Raw genomic sequence first — 27,170 nt, forward strand, 5'->3', positions numbered from 1 at the left:
CTCGTGATCCGCCCGCCTCGGCCTCCCAAAGTGCTGGGATTACAAGCGTGAGCCACCGCGCCCGGCCTCACTTGAATTATTTATATCTAATTTGTTCTTCATTAGAAAACCATCTAAAGATCACCATTATCTCTTTTAATTTCTCACAATACCAGAAGGTCTTCTTCATGCCATTTGGTCAATCAATTTAGTCAAGTAGCCTGGGTAAGAATCACCACAATATAGGGATGTCTGAATGTTCCACATATGTTGCTACCTCTGTTATTTTTGTATACAATATAAAGAATCTATTACTCGTATTCCTATGTTATTTTTCTCAGGTTTGCCAGACATATGAGGGTTAGGAACTCTCAAAAGTGTATGCCTTTTTTAGACTTATGGGTTCTTGCAAAAATATATGTTTTGGCTCGGACATTAGGCTGATGCAGCATTTATGATCAGTAATGTTTTTTCAACCAGCACATGTGCCCAAGGAGATCCTGGGAAAATTTTTGAATGAGCATTGTACTGAATAAATGTTTTACCACACTCAATATTTGAATTTTATACATTTGATATCTCCGACATTCTAATCCATCATTTCCTCTAAGCAAGGAGAATGCCAATTTTGTTCACACAAGTTTTCAAAACTAACAATTTTTTGATTTACTATGGTTCTTTTTTCTTTTTTTTTTTTTTTTTTGAGACGGAGTCTCGCTCTGTCACCCAGGCTGGAGTGCAGTGGCGCGATCTCGGCTCACTGCAAGCTCCGCCTCCCGGGTTCACGCCATTCTCCTGCCTCAGCCTCTCCGAGTAGCTGGGACTACAGGCGCCCGCCACCACGCCCGGCTAATTTTTTGTATTTTTAGTAGAGATGGGGTTTCACCGTGGTCTCGATCTCCTGACCTCGTGATCTGCCCGCCTCGGCCTCCCAGAGTGCTGGGATTACAAGCGTGAGCCACCGCGCCCGGTCCATGATTCTATTTTCTATAACTTTGGCTGTTAGCTTTCCACTTGGTGCTATTTGAGTTCCAAGAATGGCAGTAGATTAGGTAGGCCTAGGAGAACTAATTAAGAATTAGATAATAAAGTTAATTAAGTAAATGATTAGTTAATTAATTGGAGAATTAAGGAAGGCCTAAAAGAACTAATGTAGAGAATGAAAACTAAAAAGCATTGTATTGGTCTATACCAAGAAGTGGTCAAAATGGAACAAAGGATCAAAAGAAAAATGCATACCAAAACCAGGTCAGTCCAGCAAGAGTCAGAAAGCCGAAAAACGTAGTGGTCTGAAATCCAGCAAGGGTCAGAAAGCAGAGAAATCGAAGAAATAGGAAGCCAGAAAGAAAGAAGGCCACACGCAGATACCTGAAGTTAAAAGAAAGTATTGGCAAGGGGTAATGAACACCATCCAAACAATCAGTAATCAAATAGGAAACACACTTGAGAAGATACACTCTAAATTTAGCCACATTCTGTCTCCACCAGGATTAGCTTTAAATGCTTCCATCTGAGGGCAGAAGCTAATCCCACCACAAATAGAGACAGGTGTGCTAACCAGGAATCATGAGCTGATCCTGATAAGATTAAGATCTTCTTTACTACACTAGTGTGGTTAGCGTGGAATTTTGCTGATTCATCAAGTACAATATTGAAAATATAGCAGTGAAGAAAGCAGTTAAAACTTCCTACCCTCATGAAGTTTACATTCTATAGAGTTAGACAAATCCCAGGTTAGAGAGTGTAGTTACAGAACACAGCTTTTCAGACTTGGAAGGTAACCTAGTTTCTACCCTTAACTTAGGCCAAGTTTCATAAACTGCCATCTTAGTACTTGCCATAATTAATTCCTGAATTCACCTCAGTTTTTATCTTTTTCACTTTTCCAGGTAAATATTTTTCACATATTCTTTTTCTTCATTACAACTTTCGTTTCTGGAGCCGTACTGGTTTTAAGTTCTCATCCATGCATGCTTTTTAATATCTCATGATTTTCATACTCAATTGAATATGATTAAATATTTCTAGACTCTGGAGAAGACACCAAAATGGGAAAGAACAAGTTTCTTCATTCAAGGAGTTTTTATTTCTGCAGGATTCCCTATGTGCTCAAGAAACTGTCAGACCAGGATGAATGTATTATGGCCCACAAGGGAGGCATTAAATGCTATGGTGATGAAAAGGCTATAATAACAGGAAAATGTCCAGATCCCTGAAACATGACTAAAATCACTTCAGTTGGTAGGAATCAGGAAATGCTTACAGAGAAAATTCAATTAATTTATAAGAAAATTTAATTAATTAAATTTAATGAATAAGCATTATATTCAAGAGTAGTGACATGTCTGATTCCTGACTTTATCCCTAGTATGCACAACAAAGCCTGGGACACAAAAGTAGTTTAAGTACTCAACAAATATTTGTTGAACTGATCTGGAATGATTGATTTAACCCTGAAGAACTTGTAGGACTTCAAATAAGGAAAATTGGAACAAACCCAGCAGATTTGTTTTCTAAAGAAAAGAAACACAAGGCCGGGCATGGTGGCTCCCGTCTGTAATCCCAGCACTTTGGGAGGCTGAGACGGGCGGATCACCTGAGGTCAGGAGTTCGAGACCAGCCTCTACTAAAAACAGAAAAATCAGCTGGGCATGATGGCACATGCCTGTAATCCCAGCTACTCAGGAGGCTGAGGCAGGAGAATTGCTTGAACCCAGGAGGCAGAGGTTACAGCGAGCCAAGATTGTGCCCCTGCACTCCAGCCTGGGTGACAGAGCCAGACTCCATCTCAAAAAAAAAAAAAAGAAAAAGAGAAGAAAAAGATAAAAGAAACACAAAGCATGACAAAAACAAAAGAGAAAAAGGTGCGGAGAGTAGCCTAATTTGGATGCAGTGAAGTGTCCACAGAAAAAGTCATATTTGAAAGTTTAGGCTGGGCGTGGTGGCTCATGCCTGTAATCCTAGCACTTTGCGGGGCCAAGGCGGGTGGATCACCTGAGGTCAGGAGTTCGAGACCAGCCTGGCCAGGAAGGAAGGAAGGGAGGGAGGGAGGGAGAAAGGAAGGAAGGAATGAAGGGAGGGAGGGAGGGAGGGAGGGAGGAAGGTTAATTTAATGCTTGGACTCTATTTCAGACATCTAGCTCAATGATAATGGGCAAAGGGAGAGAAATTTTAGGTTGGAAAGAGTACTTTTATAGGGAGAGAGGGATGCAGTAAAGAAGGAAAGACTGAGGCCAGGCAAGGTGGCTCACGCCTGTAATCCCAGCACTTTGGGAGGCCGAGGTGGGCAGATCACGAGGTCAGGAGATCAAGACCATGCTGGCTAACACGGTGAAACCCCGTCTCTACTAAAAATACAAAAAATTAGCCGGGGGTGGTGGCGGGTGCCTGTAGTCCCAGCTACTTGGGAGGCTGAGGCAGGAGAATGGTGTGAACCCGGGAGGCGGAGCTTGCAGTGAGCCGAGATCGCGCCACTGCACTCCAGCCTGGGCAACAGAGCAAGACTCTGTCTCAAAAAAAAAAAAAAAAAGAAGGAAAGACTGAAGATGCAAGTGGGCAAAGATGAAATCAATTGGGAAGGATCTCCTAGGAAAAGTTAGGGCACAAGATCCAAATCAAAGGGATAAGAGGCCCAGGACTGAGAGACACAGGCCTCATATTGACTTTGCTATGAGCTATTTTATCTGGGGCAAATCACTTAATCCTCTGAGTTTGTTGCCTTTTCTGTAAAATGAAGATAAGAGCTTACATCATAAGATTATCATGTGTAAACAAAATAACATTTGTTAAATACCTGGCATATATAGTATACTATTATAAAATAAGTATATTTTTATTGGATTATACAGAGACTGTTTATTTCCTTATAGAATATATGTAGGTACAGAAATGTATTGATTTCCTAGGGCTATTATAACAAAGTGCCACAGACTGGGTGGCTTAAAACAACATAAATTTGTTCTTTCAAATTCAGGAGGCTGGAACTCCAAAATCAAAATGTCAGTAGTACTGATTTTTGGAAACTCAGAGGATGATTTTGTTCCATGCCTCTCCCCTAACTTCTGGTGGTTGCTAGCTATCCTTGGCATTGGTTCCTTGGCTCATGATAGCATAACTCTTATCTTTGCCTCTATCATCACAGAGCTCCTCCCCACCCGTCCCTGTGTGTCCCTGTCTCTTCTTTTTGCTATAAGGACAGCTGCCATATTGGGTTTAGGACCCACCCTACTCCGGTATGACCTCAATCTTAACTGATTACATTTGCAACGACCCTATTTCAAATAAGGCCACATTTTGGGTTCCAGATGGACATAAATTTTACAGGGCACAGTATTCAACCTCGTATAAGAAATATATTGCTAACTTATCTTTTGTTTTATAATAGTTTCAATAGGCTTTTTTTTTTTTTTTTTTTTAAATAAGAACTAGGATTTGGGCCTTAAAAGGGAGGAAAGCAAAATGTTTGAGGGCTGAGATTATGGAATTTGGATCCCATCTATTCCTCTTCCAGTCATCTAGCCCTTGGAGGCTACATCTCTTTAGCTGTCAGTTTTCTTATCCGGTAAACAGGGAGGCATGATACTTCAGTGTTTTGGGGAGAATTATGCGAAGCAACATATGCAACACACTTAACATAGGATTTGGCCCGGGGCACAGCGCTTGCCTCCCTCACAAAGGCTGTCTGTAGGGTGGAAGTCTTGGTTTGTGTTCATGTAAACAAAGAAGATTCCTTGTTCTCTTATACTTGCAGGCTAAAAGTGCTGTTTGCAGAGCCAGTTGCATTGTTCTGACACTTTCCTACCAATATTTCTCCACACCTAGTTATTCAGTACTAAGATGAATGATTTATTGCTATTGTTGACTCACATTCCACAGAAATGCTGGATCACTTTTCATTGTACCTCCATGTCTAACATTTCAGTTGCTCGTTGACTGCATAATCACTTTATTACTATACTCTAAAAGTCAACTATTTAAACAACATCTTTTTGTTTTTTCGAAAGAATAATTTTAAAACATGTAAATAAATCATGTGTAAATTTTCATGAGTTTAATACATAATCACTCTTTCAGGTAGAAAACCAGGTATTTTATCACATCTTTTTTCTTTTAATGAGAAAGATGATGTTCTATGTGGTTAGATGACTTAAATATAACACTTTACTCCGTCCTGATCAGTGGAGATATGTATCTTCCACAGCACTGGTGTATATTAGCGATATTCCAGGAATTCATTGTTGATCACCTGGTAATGAAATATAAAAATTTTAGTCAATATTTGCTGTCTGTGGTAGGTCTCTATCTTATCTATAAAAACTCACTACTAAACCTTTGAATAGACTTAAAACTTGGCCTGAAAACAGAGTGCCAAAATCCATATTGATCTCTTACTGATTTAACATTCAACTTTGTTAGCATGCTGTTTTCCTAAGTGCTGTACTAAGAAGACTGGGGCGGGAAATGGGGAGGGATTTAAAAATCTGAAAAAACTCTTTGCCATTCTTAAGTCACTTGTATATCATGCGTTCAAACTCTATTGTACTCCATTGATTTTATGAAGCGATGTACAGCGTGGTAAAGTAGGACCCTTTAACACTATGCTTGTAGTCCCCAAACAGGTCAATATATTCTCAAGACTTCAATAAAGTGAATTTAAGAATTTTTGTATGCCATTACCTATTGTAAACTCCATGCCTAACTAAACAGGCAGGGAAATTTACAGATTGACTTATAAAATCAAGACAAATTGTGCATTAAATTCAAACCTCAGGAAGCCCAAGGTTATGTACCAACTACCTGAGTCTAAAGAAGCCAAATACAGCAAAATTCCTAACAGTTCAAAACAAATTACACATGCTTTAGAGTTAGTACTTTGGCTGTACTTGTGTTTCAGGGCATATCTACGCTATTCTCTTGGCATTTTGCGTTTTACCTAAAATATGTTCGATATAGCTGTTATAAATGGAATTTATTATACTTACCTAATAAGTATAGTCATTTCCATTTATAACAGCTATATCTGACAAAGAAGGGAGCACTTGAAACAAAAAGAGATCTTGGTGCATGTGTGTAAAAGACAAGGCTAGACTGTTTTTGTGTTTTCTGAATTCATTGGGAGATGAACTAAGACTTTTTTTCTCCATCTCCAATTTCTGTGACTGTGGTATGTTAGCCTGGTATTCCACCACATATAAATTTTAACCGAACACAGATTTCATGAGTTTGTGGCTTGCCTGAACTTCCTTTTTTAAAATCCTGGACATTTGCAGATGAAAATAATCTCCGTTACTTTTAAAATTGCACTTTACAAAATATTAATATAAATGTAAATGTTTTGCAGATTTATTTCAAAACATTCTGAATCCCAAAAATCTTTACTGATACAAACCCACATGAATTAGGCAATTTGGAGAGTTAGTGTAAACAGGCACTACTTTGTAGTAAGTTTGGTAAAGATAAAGCATTTCAGCACATGTTCTGCCGCAAAGCATTTGGGACTCTTAGGTTAGAGCTTCAGAATTCCTTCTGAAAAAGACAAAAGAGAGACTTCCTGTCATTTCCACTGGTTTCTGCATGTGGGACCAATATGGGCAAAGTTTAAACAGATGCAAATGGTGAGGGGAGGAGGCACTGTCAAGTCTTGTTTTACGTATTTCTTCATATCCAGATTGAATTTAAGTCATTGTCTTCTTGGAGCTTTTGGAGTACACTTCCACTAAAGTTATAGCATGCTTGAATGGTTTATTTCACCAGTATTTGCTTATGGAAATAAAGGGGAGTGGCCGAGGGGAAAGGAGAAGAGGAGTGGAGGAGGGGTTTGAGGCTGAGGGAGGCTCTGACCACAGCACAGAGCACCGGCAACTTTGTCTAATGTGATCATTAACCTTCCTGCAAAACACAGCTGGCAGTTCTCTGAGGTTTGTCATTAGAATGTGAAGACAGCCACACAGATATTGCACAGACTATTTACAGATCGTTTGGTTTACATTGAGAGTCATTGCTCTACTTTTGTGCGGTAGGAAAATGAGATTTCAGCAATTCCTTTTTGCATTTTTTATTTTTATTATGAGTCTTCTCCTTATCAGCGGACAGAGACCAGGTAGGCCTTTGATACCTTTGTACAAGTAACTTGTTTTGCCTGTTTGCATCCCTGGGTCTCTGAGCATGATTGTGTTTATCTGAAAATCACTTAGGTGTGCTTGCAGTTAGTAGTATTGAGGATAAATGTGTAGGATTTTGAAAGTATGCTATCTATCCTGTTGGGTCTATTATTTCAATATTTTAAAAACAGCTGGACTTTGAAATGATAAGTATTTTACCACTATTTTTCCTAAATGCAAAGAAAATAGATCTCTAAGCTATTGCAGATTATGTTGTCTTTACAAGTAAAATGAAACAGAAATGTTCGTGTATTCATTATAAAGGTAAATAAATGTACAGATTTTTAGGTAAAATGCAAACTCCAAAGCAGTTTATTTAAAAAGTATGTTGCTGCCCAGAGTAGGGACTGAATTAACATACAAAAAGCACAATGCAACAAAATGCAGATTATATCTTAAAATGGATCAATAGCTGTTATTTCTAATTATGTAACTAGGCATGTCACTTAAAACGAATAAGTGCAGCTTTTATTATTATTATGCTCATAGAGCTAAAAAGCATCAAAAATATGTATGGTAAAGATACATAATATTAATTTACTTGACACGTTTTCAAAGATGATATCAACTATATTGTACTTAACCAACAGAAATTTAGTACACAAAAGTATTCTAATATACTTTTACTTCAAAACCAAACAGCTAAGATTTCAAAGAACCAGTAAGTTTGAAAAAAAAAAAAAAAAGAAAAGAAAGAAAAGAGAGAAAGGAAGAGAGAGAGAAAGAAAGAAAGAGGGAAAAAAATTAGAAAGTTAAAGTTTTCCGAACCACAAATCCAACTTTAAATAAAAAGGTGGTAATATTTACATCCAAATATGTTAGATTATTCACTTGATAATATGCTTCTTCAGTTAGAACAGAAAATGATGCATCACTTGTTAAAAATTCAGACTTTGCTTTTTAGTGAATAAGAAGTTTGATCACTGTGAGTTTATTTCAAATGATGGCCCCGGTCTCTGCTTTTACATAAATAAGAAAAAAGTTCCAATTCAGCAACTCTGAGAAAGCAGCTTGATCCTTTCTCATTGTTTACAGCAGTCACTATTCAAACCATTTATACTTTTCGGAAATACAGAGTAGCTCGGACAATGTTTTACAAAATATTTGTGATTAATTTACTGCATAAAATAAAAGGTCTAGGAGCATTTAGGAAAAAATCATGTAAAAGGAGGAGGATATTATTAAGATGTAAGCAATATAGATTGCTTAACGATGGGGATAAAAAAATAAATAAGAGTAAAAGAAGACCTTGCTATTAACATTAACTGTTAGGAACACCCCTTGTGTATATGCATCACATTGATTTTTAATTTTATAATCACATTTGAACAAATAGCAAATAACCACAGTCTAGTTTGGCTCCAAAATATGTTTGCATTGTCTAGATTAAACAACAATCAAGCCTCTAAAAAATGCTCCTAATACTTCTCTCTTTTTCCTTCAGTTAATTTGACCATGAGAAGAAAATTGCGCAAACACAATTGCCTTCAGAGGAGATGTATGCCTCTCCATTCACGAGTACCCTTCCCCTGAGGTATTTCTGACAGAAAATAGTTTTGCTACATTTAGGCAGTGTTCCAAATTAGATATACTAGAGAATGTTTCTTCACAGTTTGTAATATGTGATGATGGCTTATGGTGATGTCAAGACTTAAGAGATGCATGCCAATAAATGAAAGAGTGAAATGAATGACATGACTTTTGAAAATTGCTGTAATAGTTAAGGAAGAAAATTAGACAGATGAGGACAATGTAGGAAAATCTTGATAACTGTTGAACCTGAGTAACAGCTATATGGAGGCTAATATTATTGTGGATGTTATGCAGAACAAGCTGATTCTCCCATTAAGACCAGTGTGTATGAAAGCATTTGGATGTATTCACCCAACAGCACCATACCAGCAATGAACTACCATCAATACTTCGGGGTTTCTTTTCCTCTCCTGCTCTCCTCCTCTCTCCTCTCCCCTCTCCCCTCTCCCCTCTCCCCTCTGCCCTCTCCCCTCTCCCCCAGGGTCTTGCTCTGTCACCCAGGCTGGAGTGCAATGATGTGATCTCAGCTCGTTGCAGCCTCAACCTCCTGGGCTCAAGTGATCCTCCTACCTCAGCCCCCCAAGTAGCTGAGACTACAGGCGTGCGCCACCACTCCTAGGTAATTTTTGTATTTTTTATAGAGATGAGGGTTCCCCATGTTGCACAGGCTGGTCTCGAACTCCTAGCCTCAAGTGATCCACCCACCTTTGCCTTCCAAAGTGCTGGGATTTCAGATGTAAGCCATCACACTTCATATTCCTATTCAACTATTATTTGCCACCAGGGTTTATTTATTTTTTTCTGAAAATATTTCTTTTAATAGATAAAGTAAACTTAACACTAATGAAATGGCAGCTTTCCAGCCTCACCAATAGTAGTGATCTTGATAGTCACATCTTGAGGATAAATTCTGGTAGAGTTTTGCTCCTCCCTTTTCTTGTTTTTACACTTGTTAAATAATGTTACACCACCACAATTACCGGTAATACTGCTTGAATCAGTTAACTTCAAACACTGTCCAAGTTTAAGTCACTTCATACTAAAAAATACACAGTTTGGCATTCCATTGTAAGTATTTCAAGCTCATTAATTCATTTAAGATATAGCTTCCTTAAAAAATGCCACAGAAATATCCCTCATCTGGTTAACATACACAGGCAATGGCTAAATTAGCTTATTCGGTTGGCCTGTAGAGCAGCTTTTACGGTTCCATTCATTCAGTGGAAAGAACAGTCGCTATATCTATTGTTTAATGCATGCTTTCCAAACCCGGGGAAAGCCCTGTAGTAGAAAATTAAATGAAGGAGGAACAATTTCATAATAAACATTTATCAAAAGGATTGAGACAAAAATGTCAAGTTCTCTATGTCTATATCTGTAACAAATTAATATTTGTTATCAAAATACAAAAAATAGCTTTGATGGAGGAATCCAGAAAGATACAGTAGGAGGTTTCTGAGAAGCCAATCAATGGTGATTGAAACATGCTTTAAAAAGATTTTCTGTGTTAAAATATCCTTTGGTGTGTGCTGATAATGCTTTCAGCAGAGCATTTCAGTGTCATGTATAAAATAATGGTAAAAATCTGTGCTTAAGAGGAATAGAGACACCCCAGATTTTTCCAGCACTCCTTCATAAATAAGAAAGAGGAGAGGACACATTTCACAATAGCAAGAGAATTCCTGCATATACAAAGAAAGATACCTTGCAAAATATAAACACAAGTCTTTAGATAGCCACAGATTATCCTCAAATCACATACCATAAAAACCAGTGTTACAAGTAAGCATGAGTAGTGAAATTTGAATTTTTAAAGTTGACGGAAATTTTGACTTGTAAATCAAGTTTGTAAACCAAAGGGAAATTTAATTAAAGCTATGCAAACTACTTAATAAGAGCAACCCTTTACAAAAGTTGGCTGATAGCTTATAAAACTGCTTGGGTTACAGCATCTATTTTGTCAGTTTTAGACTAGTTCTACATTCCAGCTACAGTTCTTTGAAGAATGTTTAAAAGTCACCTGTTGGAATCTACTGTAAGAGTTAATGTAAGGTAACCATTAGATAATTTTTCAAGACCTTGCTCAACCAGCACTATAATAACAAGTGCTACCTTCAGATCTGATAACATAATTCTCACTCTCCTAAATACTTGCCCATTTTTTATATGTTTTGCAACAAAGGCACTTTGATAACTGGGTAAATGTACTGTAAACCTAGGTAGTGGACTCTAAGGCAAAACACCCCTTTCATTTCTCCTCCTCTAATTTTTTGGATGCTTTAGATAAAATCACATGTGGTTATTTGATCAGTTAGGATCAAGTGAAACTTTGTAAAAGGATAGGTAAGATAAACAATTGACTTTGAAAGTTTTCCAGATTAACCCTATATCAGAGTGTTCAGACCTTTAGCTCATTTAATAGGAATGTCATATTATCTTTACTCTGTCAATTTGTCCAGCTCCTAGGGTCATCCTCAATGATCCCAGCCTATGCAACTGAATTAATTACACAGAAAAATCTATGCTGTATGCAGTTCATTTCCTTGATTTTTTTTCTCAGAAATATTTTGGCATCACCTTCAGTCCTAAGTGATTTACAGTGAAGGAGAGCAAGAGAAGGGGTGTCAGGAAATGCAAGTCTACAGGTTAATGTGAGGGCCCTAGAGTGGAAAATGAGGTCGCGACTTAAGACTGGGATGACTTCTCCCTTCCAACAGTAAAATCTCACCACATTAATGCTTTTATTTATAAGTATGTACTCTAAGGTCAGGTCTAGTGGCTCATGCCTATAATCCCAGCACTTTGGGAGGTGGAGGTAGGTGGATTGCTTGAGTGCAGGAGTTCAAGACCAGCCTGGACAACATGATTAAACCTTGTCTCTACCAAAAAAAAAAAAAAAAAGTTAGCCTGGCATGGTGGCGTGTGCCTCTAGTCCTAGCTATTTGGGGGGCTGAGGCCTCCAGGGAGGATCATTTGAGCCCAGGAGTTTGAGGCTGCAGTGAGCTATGATTGTGCACTCCAGCCTAGACCCTGTCTCTAAAACATTACTTACTTAATATGTACTCTAGATAACTACATACTCCGTCAATATATACTCTACTAGCTTTTTTTTATTATTTATTTTTATTTTTTGAGACGGAGTTTTCACTCTTGTTGCCCGGGCTGGAGTGCCATCTTGGCTCACTGCAGCCTCCGCCTTCCGGGTTCTAGCGATTCTCCTGCCTCAGCCTCCTGAGTAACTGGGATTACAGGCATGCACCACCACACCCAGCTAATTTTGTATTTTTAGTAGAGACAGGGTTTCTCCATGTTGGTCAGGTTGGTCTCGAACTCCCGACCTCAGGTGATCCGCACCCCCCCCCCCATCGGCCTCCCAAAGTGCTGGGATTACAGGCATGAGCCACCGCGCCCGGTCTAGCTAGCTTTTTAATAACAATTGTAATACATCTTCATGGTGTATAATATATTTCTAACAGTATGGAAGAATGTAAAGTCAAAAGTACAAGTTCCCCATCCCACCCTATTGCCCGTTTCCATGTTCCAGAGGTAATGACAATGAAAATATTTTTGGAAAAAGTATCTTTTAATACATTATTTTTAATTGAGTCCAGCTAATACTCTCTTGTCACCCTCACTTGCTATTCAAACTTTGCTTCTAGTTTCCTATTTTCTGTCTTATTCTTACCCTCTTGCAGTCATGGGCATCTGACCCCCTTAACCAAACCTGTCCTGCTTCCCAACTCTTCCTGCAATTGTCCTAGCATCTTCATCCTTCTCGCTCCATTCTCTCCACCTCTTGGGTTTAACTGAAACCCAGCTCTGCTTTCAGCATAGAATCTCTACTTTCATGGAGCACTTCGTCTCCAACTTTAGCTGGGCTCTCTGGGAAGAACTCTTCTGCACTTCATATTCCTATTCAACTACTATTTCAAACTAATAACCTCTAGTTTCTTTACACTTCTTAATCTCCTCTTCTAACTCACAGCAAAAGATAACTCCTCTTACTTCATGGTGAAATAGGAGGTCATTAAGCCTCAAAATCCAACCTCGCCCTCAAACTGCAGTACATCTACAATGCTTCGTTTATGTTCCCTTCCTAGTCCTTTTTTTTTTTTGAGGCAGGATCTCATTCTGTCACCCAGGCTGGGTGCCGTGACGTAATCATAGTTCACTGTAGCCTCAAAGTCTTGGGCTCAGGTTATCCTCCTGCCTCAGCCTTCCAAGTATCTGAAACTACTGGTGTGTGCCACCATGCTTGGCTAATTTTAAGATTTTTTGTAGAGACAGGGTCTAACTTTGTTTCCAGGCTGGTCTTGACTTTCTGGGCTCAAGCAATCCTCCTACCTTGGCCTCCCAAAGTGCGGGGATTATAGGCATGAGCCACTGTGTGTGGCCCCTAGTCTTTCAATAAAAAATACCTCTCTTGGGTATGGGTAATGTCCCTACACCTCAAGGACCTTGATCTAGCAATTATATTCCCTTGCTCCCCCAGAATGTTCAATATGTCAACACTGGTCTATTTTATCTTAAAAAAAAAAAAAGACAAAAAAAAGACAGAAAGATGAAAGAGACAAAGACAGAAAGAAAGAGGAAGAGAAGAAATAAAAAGAAGAAAGAAAAGACAGAGGAAGAGAAGAAAGAGAAGGGAAGAAAAAAGGAAAGAAAGAGAGAAACAGGGAAAGAGGAAGGAAGGAAGGAAGGAAGGAGGGAAGGAGGGAAGGAGAGAAGGAGAAGAGAAAGAAAGAAGGAGAGAAGAAAGAAACAGAGAAGGAGAGAAGAAAGAAAAAGGAAGGAAGAGAAGGAAAGAAAAGAGTTCCACCACTGACTCCATAGTGCTCTCTAGCGACCAGCCCATGTTCTCTTCATCTATTCAAAGCCACATTTTTTGAAAAGGCAGCTGTTTTCTTTCCTCCCAACTATTTTCAACACATTGTTCCCCTTTTCCTTCTGGGGAAGGTCCATTATGACTTCCTTCTTCTGAATCCAGTGAATGTGTTTCAGTCCTGATCTCAGATATCCCACTGTAGGTCAAATGGAACACAAAATAATAACAATAATTTGACAAACACCACCTTACAACATATACCTTTCCAGTTTCATCTGTTACCTTATTCTTTCCCCCTTGCCTGTCCCAGAGGGGTAAGAGTTAAGACTGTGTTTGGACCTACTGGATTCAAGCTCTGGCCACACAGCTCACTCTCTGGTGATCATTGTTGGTAAGTCATTTATTCTCTCTGAGCTTCCCTCCACTTCCGGATCTATAAGATGGAACTTGTTATGGCCCTTCCCTTATCATAATACTTGGCACACAGTAAGCACTAAATAAATAGTAGTTAGACTTATTATTACTTTAAAATCAGTCCATTATTCACCTCTTAACTGTTCTTCAAGCTACGCTTTTACCTCAAATGTATATTTTTTCACTTTTTTTCTCAGTATCATTCATCCCTTAGGAAACCTTCTCTGATTTTAATACCCCTACCAATTACAATAGATATGTCCACTTTTGCTCTCAGAGCACTAGTTACATACTTCTGTTAAAATCCTTAACACCTGGCATTAGAAAGTGTTAACTGACTATAGTCCTCCCCTCTTCCCTCTGCATGCTGTGAATTCCCTGAAGGCCGAGGGTAGGTTTTATTTATCTTTGTATCTTCAGCCAAAAAAAGTGCCTGCAATACAGCAGGCACTTCATAAGTGTTTTTGCTTGTTTGTTTGTTTTGTTTTGTTTTTGAGACGGAGTCTTGCTCTGTCACCTAGGCTGGAGTGCAGTGGTGCCATCTCAGCTCACTGCAGCCTCCGCCTTTTGGGCTCAAGCAATTCTCCTGCCTCAGCCTCCCAAGTAGCTGGCATTACAGGTTTGCGCCACCACACCCAGCTAATTTGTGTATTTTTAGTAGAAATGGGGTTTCGCCATGCTGGCCAGGTTGGTCTCCAACTCCTGACTTCAAGTGATCTGCCCGCCTCGGCCACCCAAAGTGCTAGGGTTACAGGTGTGATCCATCGTGCCCAGCCTCATAATGTTGCTAAAAGAAGTAAAATAGGCTGGGCATGGTGGCTCACACCTATAATCCCAGCACTTTGGGAGGTCAAGGCAGGCAGATCGCTTGAGGTCAGGAGTTCGAGACCAGCCTGACCAACACGGTGAAATGCCATCTCTACTGAAAATTCAAAAATTAGCCAGTTCTCATGGTGGGCACCTGTAATCCCAGCTGCTCAGGAAGCTGAGGCAGGAGAATCACTTGAACCCAGGAGGTGAAGGTTGCAGAGAGCCGAGATCATGCCATTGCACTCCAGCCTGGGTGACAGAGTGAGACCGTGTCTCAAAAAAAAAAAAAAAAAAAAAAGGAAGATGAAATGAAATGAAGCTTTTATTTATTATCTTTTAATTTAAGATAATAAATGTAAGACTCGTTCTCACTAGACACACACACACATTTTCAGATTTATTTTCTAATATTTCTAGGATGGAACTATGATTTTCTCTGTGGTGGAGATATTTCCTTTTCTAGGAATTTCTTCTCTCATCAAGTCCAAACTCTCTCCCTCCTTGAGAGTTCTCATAAATCCCATTTTCCTCGTGAGGCCCACCCTAATTCAGTTAGTTTAAAATAATCATCATCCTCCTAACAATCACAGCACTTTTAGTAGTAGGCTTTTAAAGCCATCTATCGCATTTAACTTTGTTTCTTTAGATTTTTATCAGTATTGAAATATGAGCTCCTTGAAGACAAGATTTAGCCCCTAAAGCTTACGGTACAAACCTTTCCTTGATGTGAATGGCCTAAGAACTGCCTTAAATATGGGGCATTCCTGTGTGGGCTGAAATATCTGCAGGACATATGGCATAAAGCTAAATGAAATATAGAAAATTACTCTTTTCTAAATTAATCACAGCCCAGTGTCCAAAGGTCATGCTTGGAGGAAATCCCTAATGTCCCTAATTTACTGATGAGATAAAACTTTTCTGTAAAGATTATGATGCCAGCCGGCCACAGTGGCTCACACTTGTAAACCCAGCACTTTGGGAGCCTGAGGTGGGAGGATCTTTTAAGACCAGGAGTTTGAGATCAGCCTGGGCAAAACAGCAAGACACTGTCTCTAGAAAAACACATTAGCTGGCATGATGGTGCGTACCTGTAGTTCCAGCTACTCAGGAGGCTGAGGTGGGAGGATTGCTTGAGCCAAGGGTGTTGAGGCTGCAGTGAGCTGTGATCATACCACTGCACTCCAACCTGAGAGACAGAGTGAGACGCTGTCTAAAAATAAAAAAAAGATTATGATGCCTTAATGATAAATATATTTACTTATACACTTACATATCAAATACATAAATAGAGTGATGTTTATATTACAAACATTGATTACTATAATTATATATTCCTCTGAACAAAGTATGTATACAATATTCTAGAGTCTCAAAGTTTTCTTTTCTTTTTTTCTTTTTTTTTGAGACTGAGTTTCACTCTTGTTGCCTGGGCTGGAGTGTAGTGCAGTGGCACAATCTTGGCTCACCGCACCCTTCACCTCCCAGGTTCAAGCAATTCTCCTGGCTCAGCCTCCCAAGTAGCTGGGATTACAGGCACCTGCCACCACGCCTGGCTAATTTTTTTTGTATTTTTAGTAGAGACAGGGTTTCACCATGTTGGCCAGGCAGGTCTCAAACTCTTGACCTCAGGTGATCTTCCCACCTCGGCCTCATAAAGTGCTGGGATTACAGGCGTGAACCACTGCGCCCGGCCAGTTTTCTTCATTTTAAAAACTTATTTCTCCTTACAAAATGTGTAACAATTCTTTCCATAGATAGCTAAACTAGCTGCTCTCTACCATGTTGTTCAGGAATCTAAAATTTCTTTTTACCATAAATCCCATCTAGTCCATTCTCCCCCTTACCCACCTCCATCTTCCTCTTCCTTCTTGGTATTACAGAAGGCACGGCCAATCCTTCATGTGTGCTGTGGGTCCCCTTCTCTCTCTGAGATTTCTTAGGAATTTCAAGCTGCCACTTATACCTTTACCTCTCTGGATCATCGTGTCAACTTGAAAGTTTAAATGGTGATAAGCCTATATCCTAAAACAAACAAGACACACATGTGCACATCCACATACCCCCCTCAGTCAATGCTCTCATGATTTTTCTGTACTCATTGTCCCTGATTCATTATTTTGTATTCACATCTAAATCCACTTTAATCTGTCTTACATCTCCATTAGAATTATCCTTATCTTACTAAATTTTTTTTTTTTTGAGATGGAGTTTCTCTCTTGTCACCCAGGCTGGATTGCAATGGTTCCATCTCAGCTCACTGCTACCTCTGCCTCCTGGGTTCAAGCGATTCTCCTGCCTTGGCCTCCTGAGTAGCTGGGATTATAGGCATGTGCCACCACGCCCAGCTAATTTTTGTATTTTTAGTAGAGACAGGGTTTCACCATGTTGGCCAGGCTGGTCTCGAACTCCTGACCTCAGGTGATCCATCTGCCTCGGCCTCCCAAAGTACTGGGATTACAGGCTTGAGCCACCGTGCCCGGTCTGATCTTTCTAAATTAATTGACAAATTTTAGTCTTCTTCCTGATTTCACAGCAGAATTTAGCAGCTGGCTACTTGGCCTGCAAAAGTCCCTTCCCTTCAATTCCAGGACACCACACTTATTTCCACTAAGTTCTCAGCCAACCCTCTGCCTCCTAAACAGGCTGTTGTACCCTGCAAGTTATAATAAAATGTATCTCTACTCTCTCTTGCTCTGTTTCATCCATTCCTTTAGCCTCAATTACCTCTTTACACTTAATTATCATACTCCTGAGGAAAAAAAGAAGATAACCACTCAAATGAATCAAGCCAGGGCTATTTATTCAGAGTGTACATAGCAAGGGAGTCAGACAGCATCTCTTGAGTTTGGCAGAGGACCAAGACAGGCAGAGAATAGGAAAGCTTCATTGTGAGAAACAGAGAAGGCTTTAGGTATGATGTGACTGGAGATTGTTGGCATGGGAAAGCTGAAGGCAGGCTATCTAGAAGCAGGATATCCTATTTAATTTGGAGAGTATATGTGGTTTTCTTCAGTTAGTCCTAAGTTAGAATCAGGGGAGGAGGGATAAAAAGGAAACTGGTAGTTCTTGACCATCTGGGACCAGCTGCTGCAGAGGTTGTGATTCGGCTTCCTGGCTGGTTGCTGCAGTTTGTGGGTCAAAGGATTAATATAGGATCTTGTACATATTCAGTCTCCCAGTTCCCAATTTGTCACCAGTTCACATCACACAAGCTCAACTACTGTTTACCTTGCAGCAACCTTCACACCTCCACTTTTGCTTCTCTTTTATCCATTCTTCGTATTATGGCTTCTATACTGCTTAAGGTCCTTTAGTGATTTCTCATTACTCTTACAATTGAAATAAAATTCTGAATGTAAACCACAAAAGCGCTTCTCTGTGAGTCTGTCAAATATGTCATGTTCCTTACCACTTCAGGGCTTTTACACATTATTTCCTCTGCCTAGATGTGCTTTTTTCCTACTCTTCACCTTTTTCCTACTCAATGAAAATTTTGATTAAATGTCACTTCACTTGAGAGAGAGAGAGTGTGTGTGTGTGTATGTGTGTGTGTGTGTGTGTGTGTGTGTGTACCACATATAACTTCTTTTTTCTTGAGACAGAGTTTTGCTCTTGTTGCCCAGGCTGGAGTGCAATGGCGTGATCTTGCCTCACTGCAACCTCCGCCTCCCAGGTTCAAGCGATTCTCCTGCCTCAGCCTCCCAATAACTTCTTTTATTATACTGGCCAAAGTAACCTTGGTGAGGGTGGGGTGGGAGTGGGGGTCAGGGTGGGGAGTATGTGGGGGCTTGGAGTTCTTTAGGTGTCACATTTCATTTATGTCAAAATTGTGCTGGAGTTAAGTTCAATTTTATACTCAGTCTTAACATTTTTTTTAATAGCAACATTTTTATATATACAAAAATTATACGTGTATAAATATGACATATATACACATTATTTAAACATATGAAATCCATTTACTGCTTTGTCTTTTACTTAGCATCTAAGTGACATTTAATCTAATTTACTTTAATATGTGTATAAATATGACATATACACATTATTTAAACACATATGAAATCCATTTACTGCGTTTGTCTTTTACTTAGATGTTTTTATTTGTACATATGAAAACAGTAGTTATTTTTATTTTTATTTTACTTTAAGTTTCAGAATACATGTGTAGAATGCACAGGTTTGTTACATAGGTAAAAGTGCGCCATGGTGGTTTGCTGAACCTATCAACCCGTCACCTAGGTATTAAGAGACGGTCATTTTGAATGACGCTGTAGTCCAGTCAGCCCTCCATATCCGTGGGTTTTTCATTAAATCAGCCAATGGTAGATTGAAAATATTCGGGAAAAAAAACAGAATGGTAGTATCTGTACTGAACATGTTCATATTTTTTCCTTGTCTTTATTCCCTAAACAATACAGTATAACAACTATTTCTATATCATTTATATTGTATTAGGTATTATAAGTAATCTGCAAACAATTTAAAGTATACGGAAGGCTGAGTGTAATTTATATGTAAATACTACACCATTTTATATAAGGGACTTCAGCATCCATGGATTTTGGTATCCAAGGGAAATCCTAGAACCAGTTCCCAGGGATACTGAGGGATGATTGAGTTTCACTGTATGGATAGCCTTAATTTATTTATCTTGACTTTATTGATCAATATTTATGTTTGTGGTATTTATTTATGCTATTTTGAACAACGTTGCAGTGAAAAGGCATGCATACATATTTGAACATATGTATACTTATGTTCTTACAAAATACTCCCAGAAGTGGAATTATGAGGATATGCATATTTAATTTTTTTTCAGATATCATTTATACACCAGACAATTCACCCATTTAAGTTGTACAATTTAATGGCTTTTACTATATTCCTAAGTTGTGCAACCATCACCATGATCAATTTTAGAACATTTTCATCATCCCATAAAGAAACCCCATACTCATCAGGAGGCACTCCCCATTTCTCCCCAGCTGTTCAGTCCTAGACAACCACTAACCTACTTTCTGTCTCTATAGATTTCCCTATTCTAGATATTCCATATAAATGAATTCCTGTGATATGTGGTCTTTGTAATTAGCTTTTTTCATTTAATGTGTTCAGGGCCCATCCATGTAGTAGCATGTATCAGTACTCCACTCCAATTTATGACTGAATACAATTCCATGATATGGAAAAAATCACATTTTGTTTGTCCAGTCACCTATTGATGAACATTTGGGTTATTCCCGCTATTTGGCTAATATGAATCATTCTGCTGTGAACATTAGTGTATAAGTTTTTGTTGGAACATATGCTTTCAGTTCTCTGGGAATTAAAAGAGAGGAATTGTTGGATCATGTGGTTATTCTATGTGTAACTCATTGAGGAACTGCCAAGCTGTTTTTCACGGTGGTGGCATCGTTTCACATTCCCACCAGCAGTATATGTGGGTTCTAATTTCTCCACATACTTGCCAACACTTGTTATAGCTATCCTAGAGGATGTGAAGTGACAACTTATTGTGGTTTTGATTTGCACTTCCATAATGACTAAAATGTTGAGCATTTTTTCATGTGCTTATTGGATATTTGTGTCTCTTTGGAGAAATGGCTATTCAAATCCTTTGCTCATTTTTCAGTTGGATTATTTGTCTTTATATTGTTGAGCTGTAAGATATATATATATATGCATATATTCTGAATACAACACCCTTATCTGAAATATGATGTGCAAATATTTTCTTCCATTCTGTGGATGTCTTTTTTTGGTGTTGTCCTTGGAGCAAAAAGGTTTTTAATTTTATTGACGTCAAATTAGTCTATGTTTTCTTTGGTAGCTTGTTCTTCAGGTATTATGTACTTTTTTAAAAAAAATTAATCGAAGGTCACAAAGATTTGCATCTACTTTGTCAATTTCTGCAACGAGCCATCTGGTATTTGGATAGGGATAGTTTTAAATCTATAGATCAATGTAACAAGTATTGCCATCTTGACAAAATTAAGTCTTCTAATCCATGAAATGGAATGTATTTCTCTTTGTTCAGGTCTACTTTAATTGCTTTTGTAGTATTCAGAGTACAAGTTTGTACTTCCTTTGTTAAATTTATTCTAAGTATTTTATTCTTTTGATATTACTTCCTTTGTTAAATTTATTCCAAGTATTTTATTCTTTTGATGCTATTGCAAATGGAATTTTCTTAATTTCATTTTTGAATTGTCCATTGCTAATGTATAGGCATACAATTGACTTTTTATTGATCTTATATCCTGAAATCTTAATAAAATTTTTGATTCATTCTCATAGGTTTTTCAGAAGGTTCCTTAGGATTTGCTCTGTACAAGCTCACGTACAAGATCACCTGCAAATCGAGATAGTTTCTTCTTCCTTTCTAATCTGGGTTTCTTTTTTCTTTTCTTGCCTAAGTAACCTGACAAGAACCTCCAAAGTAGTTCAAGCAAACATGTTTGTCTTATTCTTGGTCCCAGATTTAGTCTTTCATCTATTAAGTATTATGTTAGTTATGGGTCTTTGTAGATGACCTTTATCAGATTGAGAAAGTTCTTTTTCTATTGCAAGATTGCTGAATGTTGTTATTATGAAGGGAGGATGTTTGTTTTGGTCAACTTCTTTTTCTATATCCAAATTATCATGTGTGGCCAGGTGTGGTGGCTCACGCCTATAATTCCAGCACTTTGGGAGGCTGGGGGGAGCAGATTGCTTGAGTCAGGGAGTTTGAGGCCGGCCTGGGCAACATAGCAAAACCCCGTCTCTACAAAAAATACAAATAATTAGCCAAGCAGGTGTGGTGGCATGCGCCTACAGTCCCAGCTACTCAGGAAGCTGAAGTGAAAGAATCGCCTGATCCCAGGCCCAGGAAGTTGAGGCTGAGTGAGCTGTGATCAAACCACTGCATTCTAGCCTGAGCAATGGAGTGTGACCCTGTCTCAGAAGAAAAAAAAGAAGAAAAAAAATACAGAAAACCAAATATATATTCACACACACACATATGTATATATATTATCATGTGTTATGTGTTTTGTCTCTTATTCTATTGATACTATGCATCACATTAAATGATTTTCAGATGTCAAATTGTATTTCCGAGGTAAAGCCCACTAAATCATAATGTTCTTCATATGTTGCTGAATTTAGATTGTTAGTATTTTGCTGAGGATTTTTACAGCTACATTCATAAGAGATATTGGTCTGTACTTTTCTTATGATGTCTTTTTCTGATTTTGGTATCAGGGTAACCATAAAATGACATGGGAAGTGTTTTCTCCTCTTGTAAATTTTGGAAAAGTTTGGGAAAAATTGATACTAATTATTCTTTAATTGATTTATAGGATTCACCAGTGAAGCCACATGATTCTTTTTGGAAAGTTTCTTAATTGCTAATTCGATCTTTTTTCTTGTTATAGATCCATTTCAGATTTTTATTTCTTTTTGAGTCAGTTTTGGTAATTTGTGTCTTTCTAGGAATTTGTCTATTTTATCTAAGTTATCAAATTTGTTGGCACACAGTTGTTTATACTATTATAGTTATTTTTTGTTTCTGTAAGGTTAGTAGTGATGTTCCCTCTTTCATTTCAGAGTAGTAGTTTGAGTCTTTTCTCTTTTATTCTTGGTCAGTCTAAATAAAGTTCATCAATTTTGTTGCTATTTCCAAAGAAACAACTTTGGTTTTGTTGATTTTTGCTATGGTTTTTCCATTCTCCAGTTCATTTGTTTCTGCTTTAATCATTATTATTTCCTTGCTTCTGCCTGATTTAGGTTTTGTTTGCTCTTCCATTTTTAGGGTCTTAAGTGAAATGTTAGGTATTCGATTGGGATCTTTCTTCTCTTTTACTATATATGTTTATAGGTATAAATTTCTCTCCAAGTGCTACTTTAGCTGTATTCCCTATGTATTCTTTGTCATTAGTCTCAAAATACTCTCTTATTTCCCTTGTGAGTCTTCTTTGAGTTACTGGCTGTTTGGGACTGTGTTGTTAATTTCCACATATTTGAGAATTTCTCAAATTATTTTGTTACTGATTTCTAATTTGATTCCATTGTTGAATCATCTATTTCTCCTTTCAATTCTGCCAGATTTTGCTTCATGTATTTTAGGGCTCTGTTTTTTTTTTTTTTTTTTTTTTTTTGAGACGGAGGCTCGCTCTGTCACCCAGGCTGGAGTGCAGTGGCGCAATCTCGGCTCACTGCAAGCTCCGCCTCCCGGGTTCACGCCATTCTCCTGCCTCAGCCTCTCCGAGTAGCTGGGACTACAGGCGCCCGCCACCACGCCCAGATAATTTTTTGTGTTTTTAGTAGAAACGAGGTTTCACCATGGTCTCGATCTCCTGACCTCGTGATCCACCCGCCTCGGCCTCCCAAAGTGCTGGGATTACAAGCGTGAGCCACTGTGCCCGGCCAGGGGCTCTGTTTTTAAGTATATATATCTTCATAATTGTTCTATCTTCCTCAATTGACCCTTTTAGCATTATAAATGTCATTCTTTGTCTCTAGTAACAATTTTTGTCTTAATTTTTAAAAATATGACATTATAAGTATATTCATTTCAGCTCTCCTATACTTGCTGTTTGCATGATATCTCTTTTTCCATCCTTTGACTTTCAATCTATTTTTGGCTTCGAATCAGAGATATGCCTTTGCAAAGAACCTGTGGTTAGATCATATTTTGTTGTTTGTTTGTTTTTTTACCCAGTCTGACACAATCTGCCTTTTGAATGGATTATTTAGTAAGTCAATGTTTAATTTTATTATTTATATGGTTGAACTTACGCAATTTTACTTTTTCTTTTCTATATGTCTCATGTCTTTTTTTGTTCCTCTCTTCCTCCTCTACTGCTTTCTTTGCATTAAATGAATATTTTCTTGGGTTTGTTGTTTGGTCACTGAAAAAAAAATAAAAGGAAAGAAAAAATAAGAATATTGTGCAGTATAAGATTTTAATTTATTTAACAATTTTTTGGCCGGGCATGGTGGCTCACACCTATAATCTCAGCACTTTGGGAGGCCGAGGCAGGCGGATCACTTGAGATCAGGAGTTCAAGACTAGCCTGGCCAACATGGCAAAATCCCGTCTCTACTAAAAATACAAAAAAATTAGCCAGGTGTCGTGGTTCATGCCTGTAATCCCAGCTACTTGGGAGGCTGAGGCAGGAGAATCACTTGAACCCGGGAAGTGAAGGTTGTGGTGAGCCAAGATCATGCCACTGTGCTTCAACCTGGGCGACAAACATGTATATATTGTAAGTTTGATAAGCAAAAAAAAATCCATCTCATTTTCATCTATTTTTTACAAAACACACACATATATATATTTTCTTTTTGAGACAGAGTGTTGCTCTGTCACCCAGGCTGGAGTGCAGTGGCATGATCTGGGGTCACTGCAACCTCTTTCTTTCAGGTTCAAGCAATTCTCGTGCCTCAGCCTCCTGAGTAGCTGGGAATATAGGCATGCACCACCATGCCCAGCTAAATTTTGTATTTTTGGTAGAGACGGGGTTTCACCATGTTGGCCAGGCTGGTCTCAAACTCCTGGGCTTAAGCAATCCACCTGCCTCAGCTTCCCAAAGTGCTAGGATTATAGTCGTGAGCCACCATGCCCAGCCACACATATATATTTCTTTGAGATGAGCTCTTGCTATGTTTTCCAGGATTGTTTTAAACTTCTGTGCTGAAGCTTCCTCTCACCTCAGCCTCCCCAGTAGGTGTGAGCCATCATGCCTGGACCCATTTCATTTTTATGTTCAAATTTAGGCAATCTGAGTTGAGAGAGATGATTCCAGAAGAACTATCTGTATATTTGTATTGCTAAATTAGTCATAGTTAACACCCCACTATGACTGTGAGATGTGAAGTGAAAGTGAAATGTGAAGGAGGTGGAAGCTTCCAGAAATGAAGCAAGAAGCAACCTTCATGTCTTCAGGAGGGGGCCCAAAAGAAACTACCTAGGGAAACATTGACACCAGTGGCGCACACCTGTAATCCCAGCTACTCAGGAGGCTGGGGCATGAGAATCACTTGAACTCAGAGGCAGGGGTTGCAGTGAGCCGAGATCGTGCCACTGCACTCCGGCCTGGGCAACAGAGTGAGACTCTGTCTCAAAAAGTAAATAAAATAAAAATTTAAATTCAGTCTTTTAAAGACACATAGGTGCTGAATTTCTATTGAAAGGTAAGAATATATAAAGTTGCTTTCAGCACTGAAAAACACTGATAAACTTCCATAACTCATTATTTAAAAAAAAAAATTAGGCATGTGTTTATTGGTGTGCTGGATAGTATTTCTTTGATGTATTTGTTTCTCCCTTGCCTCTCAAATATAGATCTCTCTAGCTAACTTTACTGGATCTGTCAGAAGAAGAAGAGGAGTGAAGGAAAGACATCCAGCCACACAAAATAACTTCATGATGCCAACAGCGTGATTGCTTAGAAGTTCCTACACAAAAAAAGGATCATTTGAAAGCACCTGGAATGGTTTATTAGCTTCACAGGATTTTATTCTTCTTGGCTTCTATTTGGAGGGAAAATAACATAAATTCAAAAGGATTCCAATCTGAAGCCCAAATTGTTTGCCTACATAACAAAAATATCTCATTTCCTGCACATTATTATTCTCTTATGGGTTAAAAAGGAAAATACCTTTTAGTGTCTTAGAACTCTCTCATGGTAAAAAGTGCAAGAAGTTAAAATGTTGCTTTAATATTCCTATAATTCCCCAAAAGTATTAACTTTGTATATGTTTGAGTGATTTTCTAAAAACTGCTCAACCTGAAGTCAATTGCATTGACCATTTGGCTTCTCACAATAGGGAGAAAATAATTGGTTCATTGATTATATATAGAGAAAGACTAAGAAAAGCTATTAATTGCTACCAATTTTATGATAAGCTTTAAGGTTTATGAAAGTATGATTTTTTTATTTAATGAGTAATGTCCATTTGAAGTTGAAAGAAAACATAAAATCCTAATTGTAGTTCATTTTATGTCCAAATGAAACCATTGTCTTTGTTTTTGTTTTGAAACAGAGTCTCTCTCTGTTGCCCAGGCTGGAGTGAAGTGGCACGCTTTTGTCTCACTGCAACCTCCACCCCCCGAGTTCAAGTGATTCTCGTGCCTCAACCTCCCAATTATAGGCTGGGATTACAGGTGTGCACCACTACACCCAGCTAATTCTTGTATTTTTTGTAGAGATGAGGTTTTACCCTGTTGCCCAGGCTGGTCTTAAACTCAGGCTGGAACCATTCATTTTTTAACCTTTCTCATCATGTAATTATAAGAACCCAGTGTTTGATTTCCTTTGAAGTTTTGTTATGTCCTTTATTGTTTTGTATAGATAATTTCTTAAAAAGTCTTACTTAAAGTCGACATCTAAAATACAGTTATGCCAATGAAGTCTCACTCAGGGTGATATCTGTATCTAAAAGATGAGTGCTCATCATCCTATTAGGCTTTGTCTTGGTGTTGTTCATCCTGAGATGCTGAGACATGGAAACGAAAAATCAGAAGGAATTTAGGGATATGATTACTCAAAAAAGAAACTATCCTGTCTAAATTTGAATTGTGTTGATAACTAGGTGTTCCCCAGATGCTAAGATGTTCTTAATTTGTATTTATTGAAGGATTGTTAGCTTAGTGCCACAGAATTTTTCTTACTTTATGTTTCTTACTTTATGTTAATTCCAGATAAGAAATTTACATATATGTCTTTTTTTTTTTTTTAAGATGAGATCTGGCTCTATTACCCAGGCTAAAGTGTAGTGGCATGATCTAGGCTTAACCTCCACCTCCTTGGCTCAAGCGATCCTTCCACCTCAGCCTCCCGAGTACCTGGGACTACAGGCACTCACGGCCACACCTGACTAATTTTTGTATTTTTTGTAGAGATGGGGTATCTCCATGTTGCCCAAGTTGGTCTCAAACTCAGGCTGGTGAGCTCCTTGGCCTCCCAAAATACTGGGATTACAGGCATGTGCCACCATGCTGGCCCACAAGTTCATATCTGGAGTAGAAGTTTTACTCTGTAAATATTATAAAGTAGAAGAAACCATAAACCATTAATCCTTATTTTGCTAAAATGAAAGGTTGGGGTTAATATAAATGTAATTTTAAATAGAAAATCTGACAACACTATGGAGTTTGTCTTCCTTTCAAGGCTTACTAAAAGTGTCTTTGCGGATGAATGGTACTTTCCACAAGTGCATTTGAGTAGAAACATAACCTATTCTCAGTTATATTTATGTTTAAAACATGTACTTGTTTGTATATTTTGTACTGAAAAAAGAAAACACTTTATAGTCAAGATACATCTCATTCAATACAAGTCTAAACTCTTTCAAGTACAAATTCGCATATTCACAGAAAAAGTTACAAATCAGTTTTACCATTGTAAAGTAATGAAATGGTTATACATTTCTTAATTGTTCAATAAAACACTCAATGATTTGCA

General features: G+C 38.3%; 1 protein-coding gene and 1 long non-coding RNA gene across 2 annotated transcripts; one reads left to right on the top strand and one right to left on the bottom strand.

Annotated features, from left to right (window-relative positions):
• Positions 1 to 5,007: 5,007 nt before the first annotated feature.
• LOC131382984 (uncharacterized) lies at positions 5,008 to 23,580 on the bottom strand. The gene is made up of 3 exons (XR_009212625.1): positions 23,500 to 23,580; positions 15,810 to 15,931; positions 5,008 to 5,224 (listed from the first exon to the last, which is right to left on the bottom strand). It is a non-coding gene; the product is annotated as an uncharacterized LOC131382984 (long non-coding RNA).
• APELA (apelin receptor early endogenous ligand) lies at positions 6,849 to 27,170 on the top strand. The gene is made up of 3 exons (XM_032172260.2): positions 6,849 to 7,078; positions 8,584 to 8,673; positions 25,049 to 27,170. Exons 1-2 carry the CDS (start codon positions 7,003 to 7,005, stop codon positions 8,670 to 8,672), a joined length of 165 nt encoding a protein of 54 aa, XP_032028151.1. The 5' UTR covers positions 6,849 to 7,002; the 3' UTR covers position 8,673; positions 25,049 to 27,170.

This window comes from Hylobates moloch, unplaced genomic scaffold (genome assembly GCF_009828535.3).
Source record: "Hylobates moloch isolate HMO894 unplaced genomic scaffold, HMol_V3 SCAFFOLD_3, whole genome shotgun sequence".
Classification (NCBI taxonomy): Eukaryota; Metazoa; Chordata; class Mammalia; order Primates; family Hylobatidae; genus Hylobates; species Hylobates moloch.

Bases quoted from the DNA above. Each gene is read 5' to 3' on its own strand.
- APELA (XM_032172260.2), top strand. From the start codon at position 7,003: ATGAGATTTCAGCAATTCCTTTTTGCATTTTTTATTTTTATTATGAGT. The intron at 7,079-8,583 runs GTAGGCCTTTGA...TTTTTCCTTCAG, and splicing joins TATCAGCGGACAGAGACCAG to TTAATTTGACCATGAGAAGA.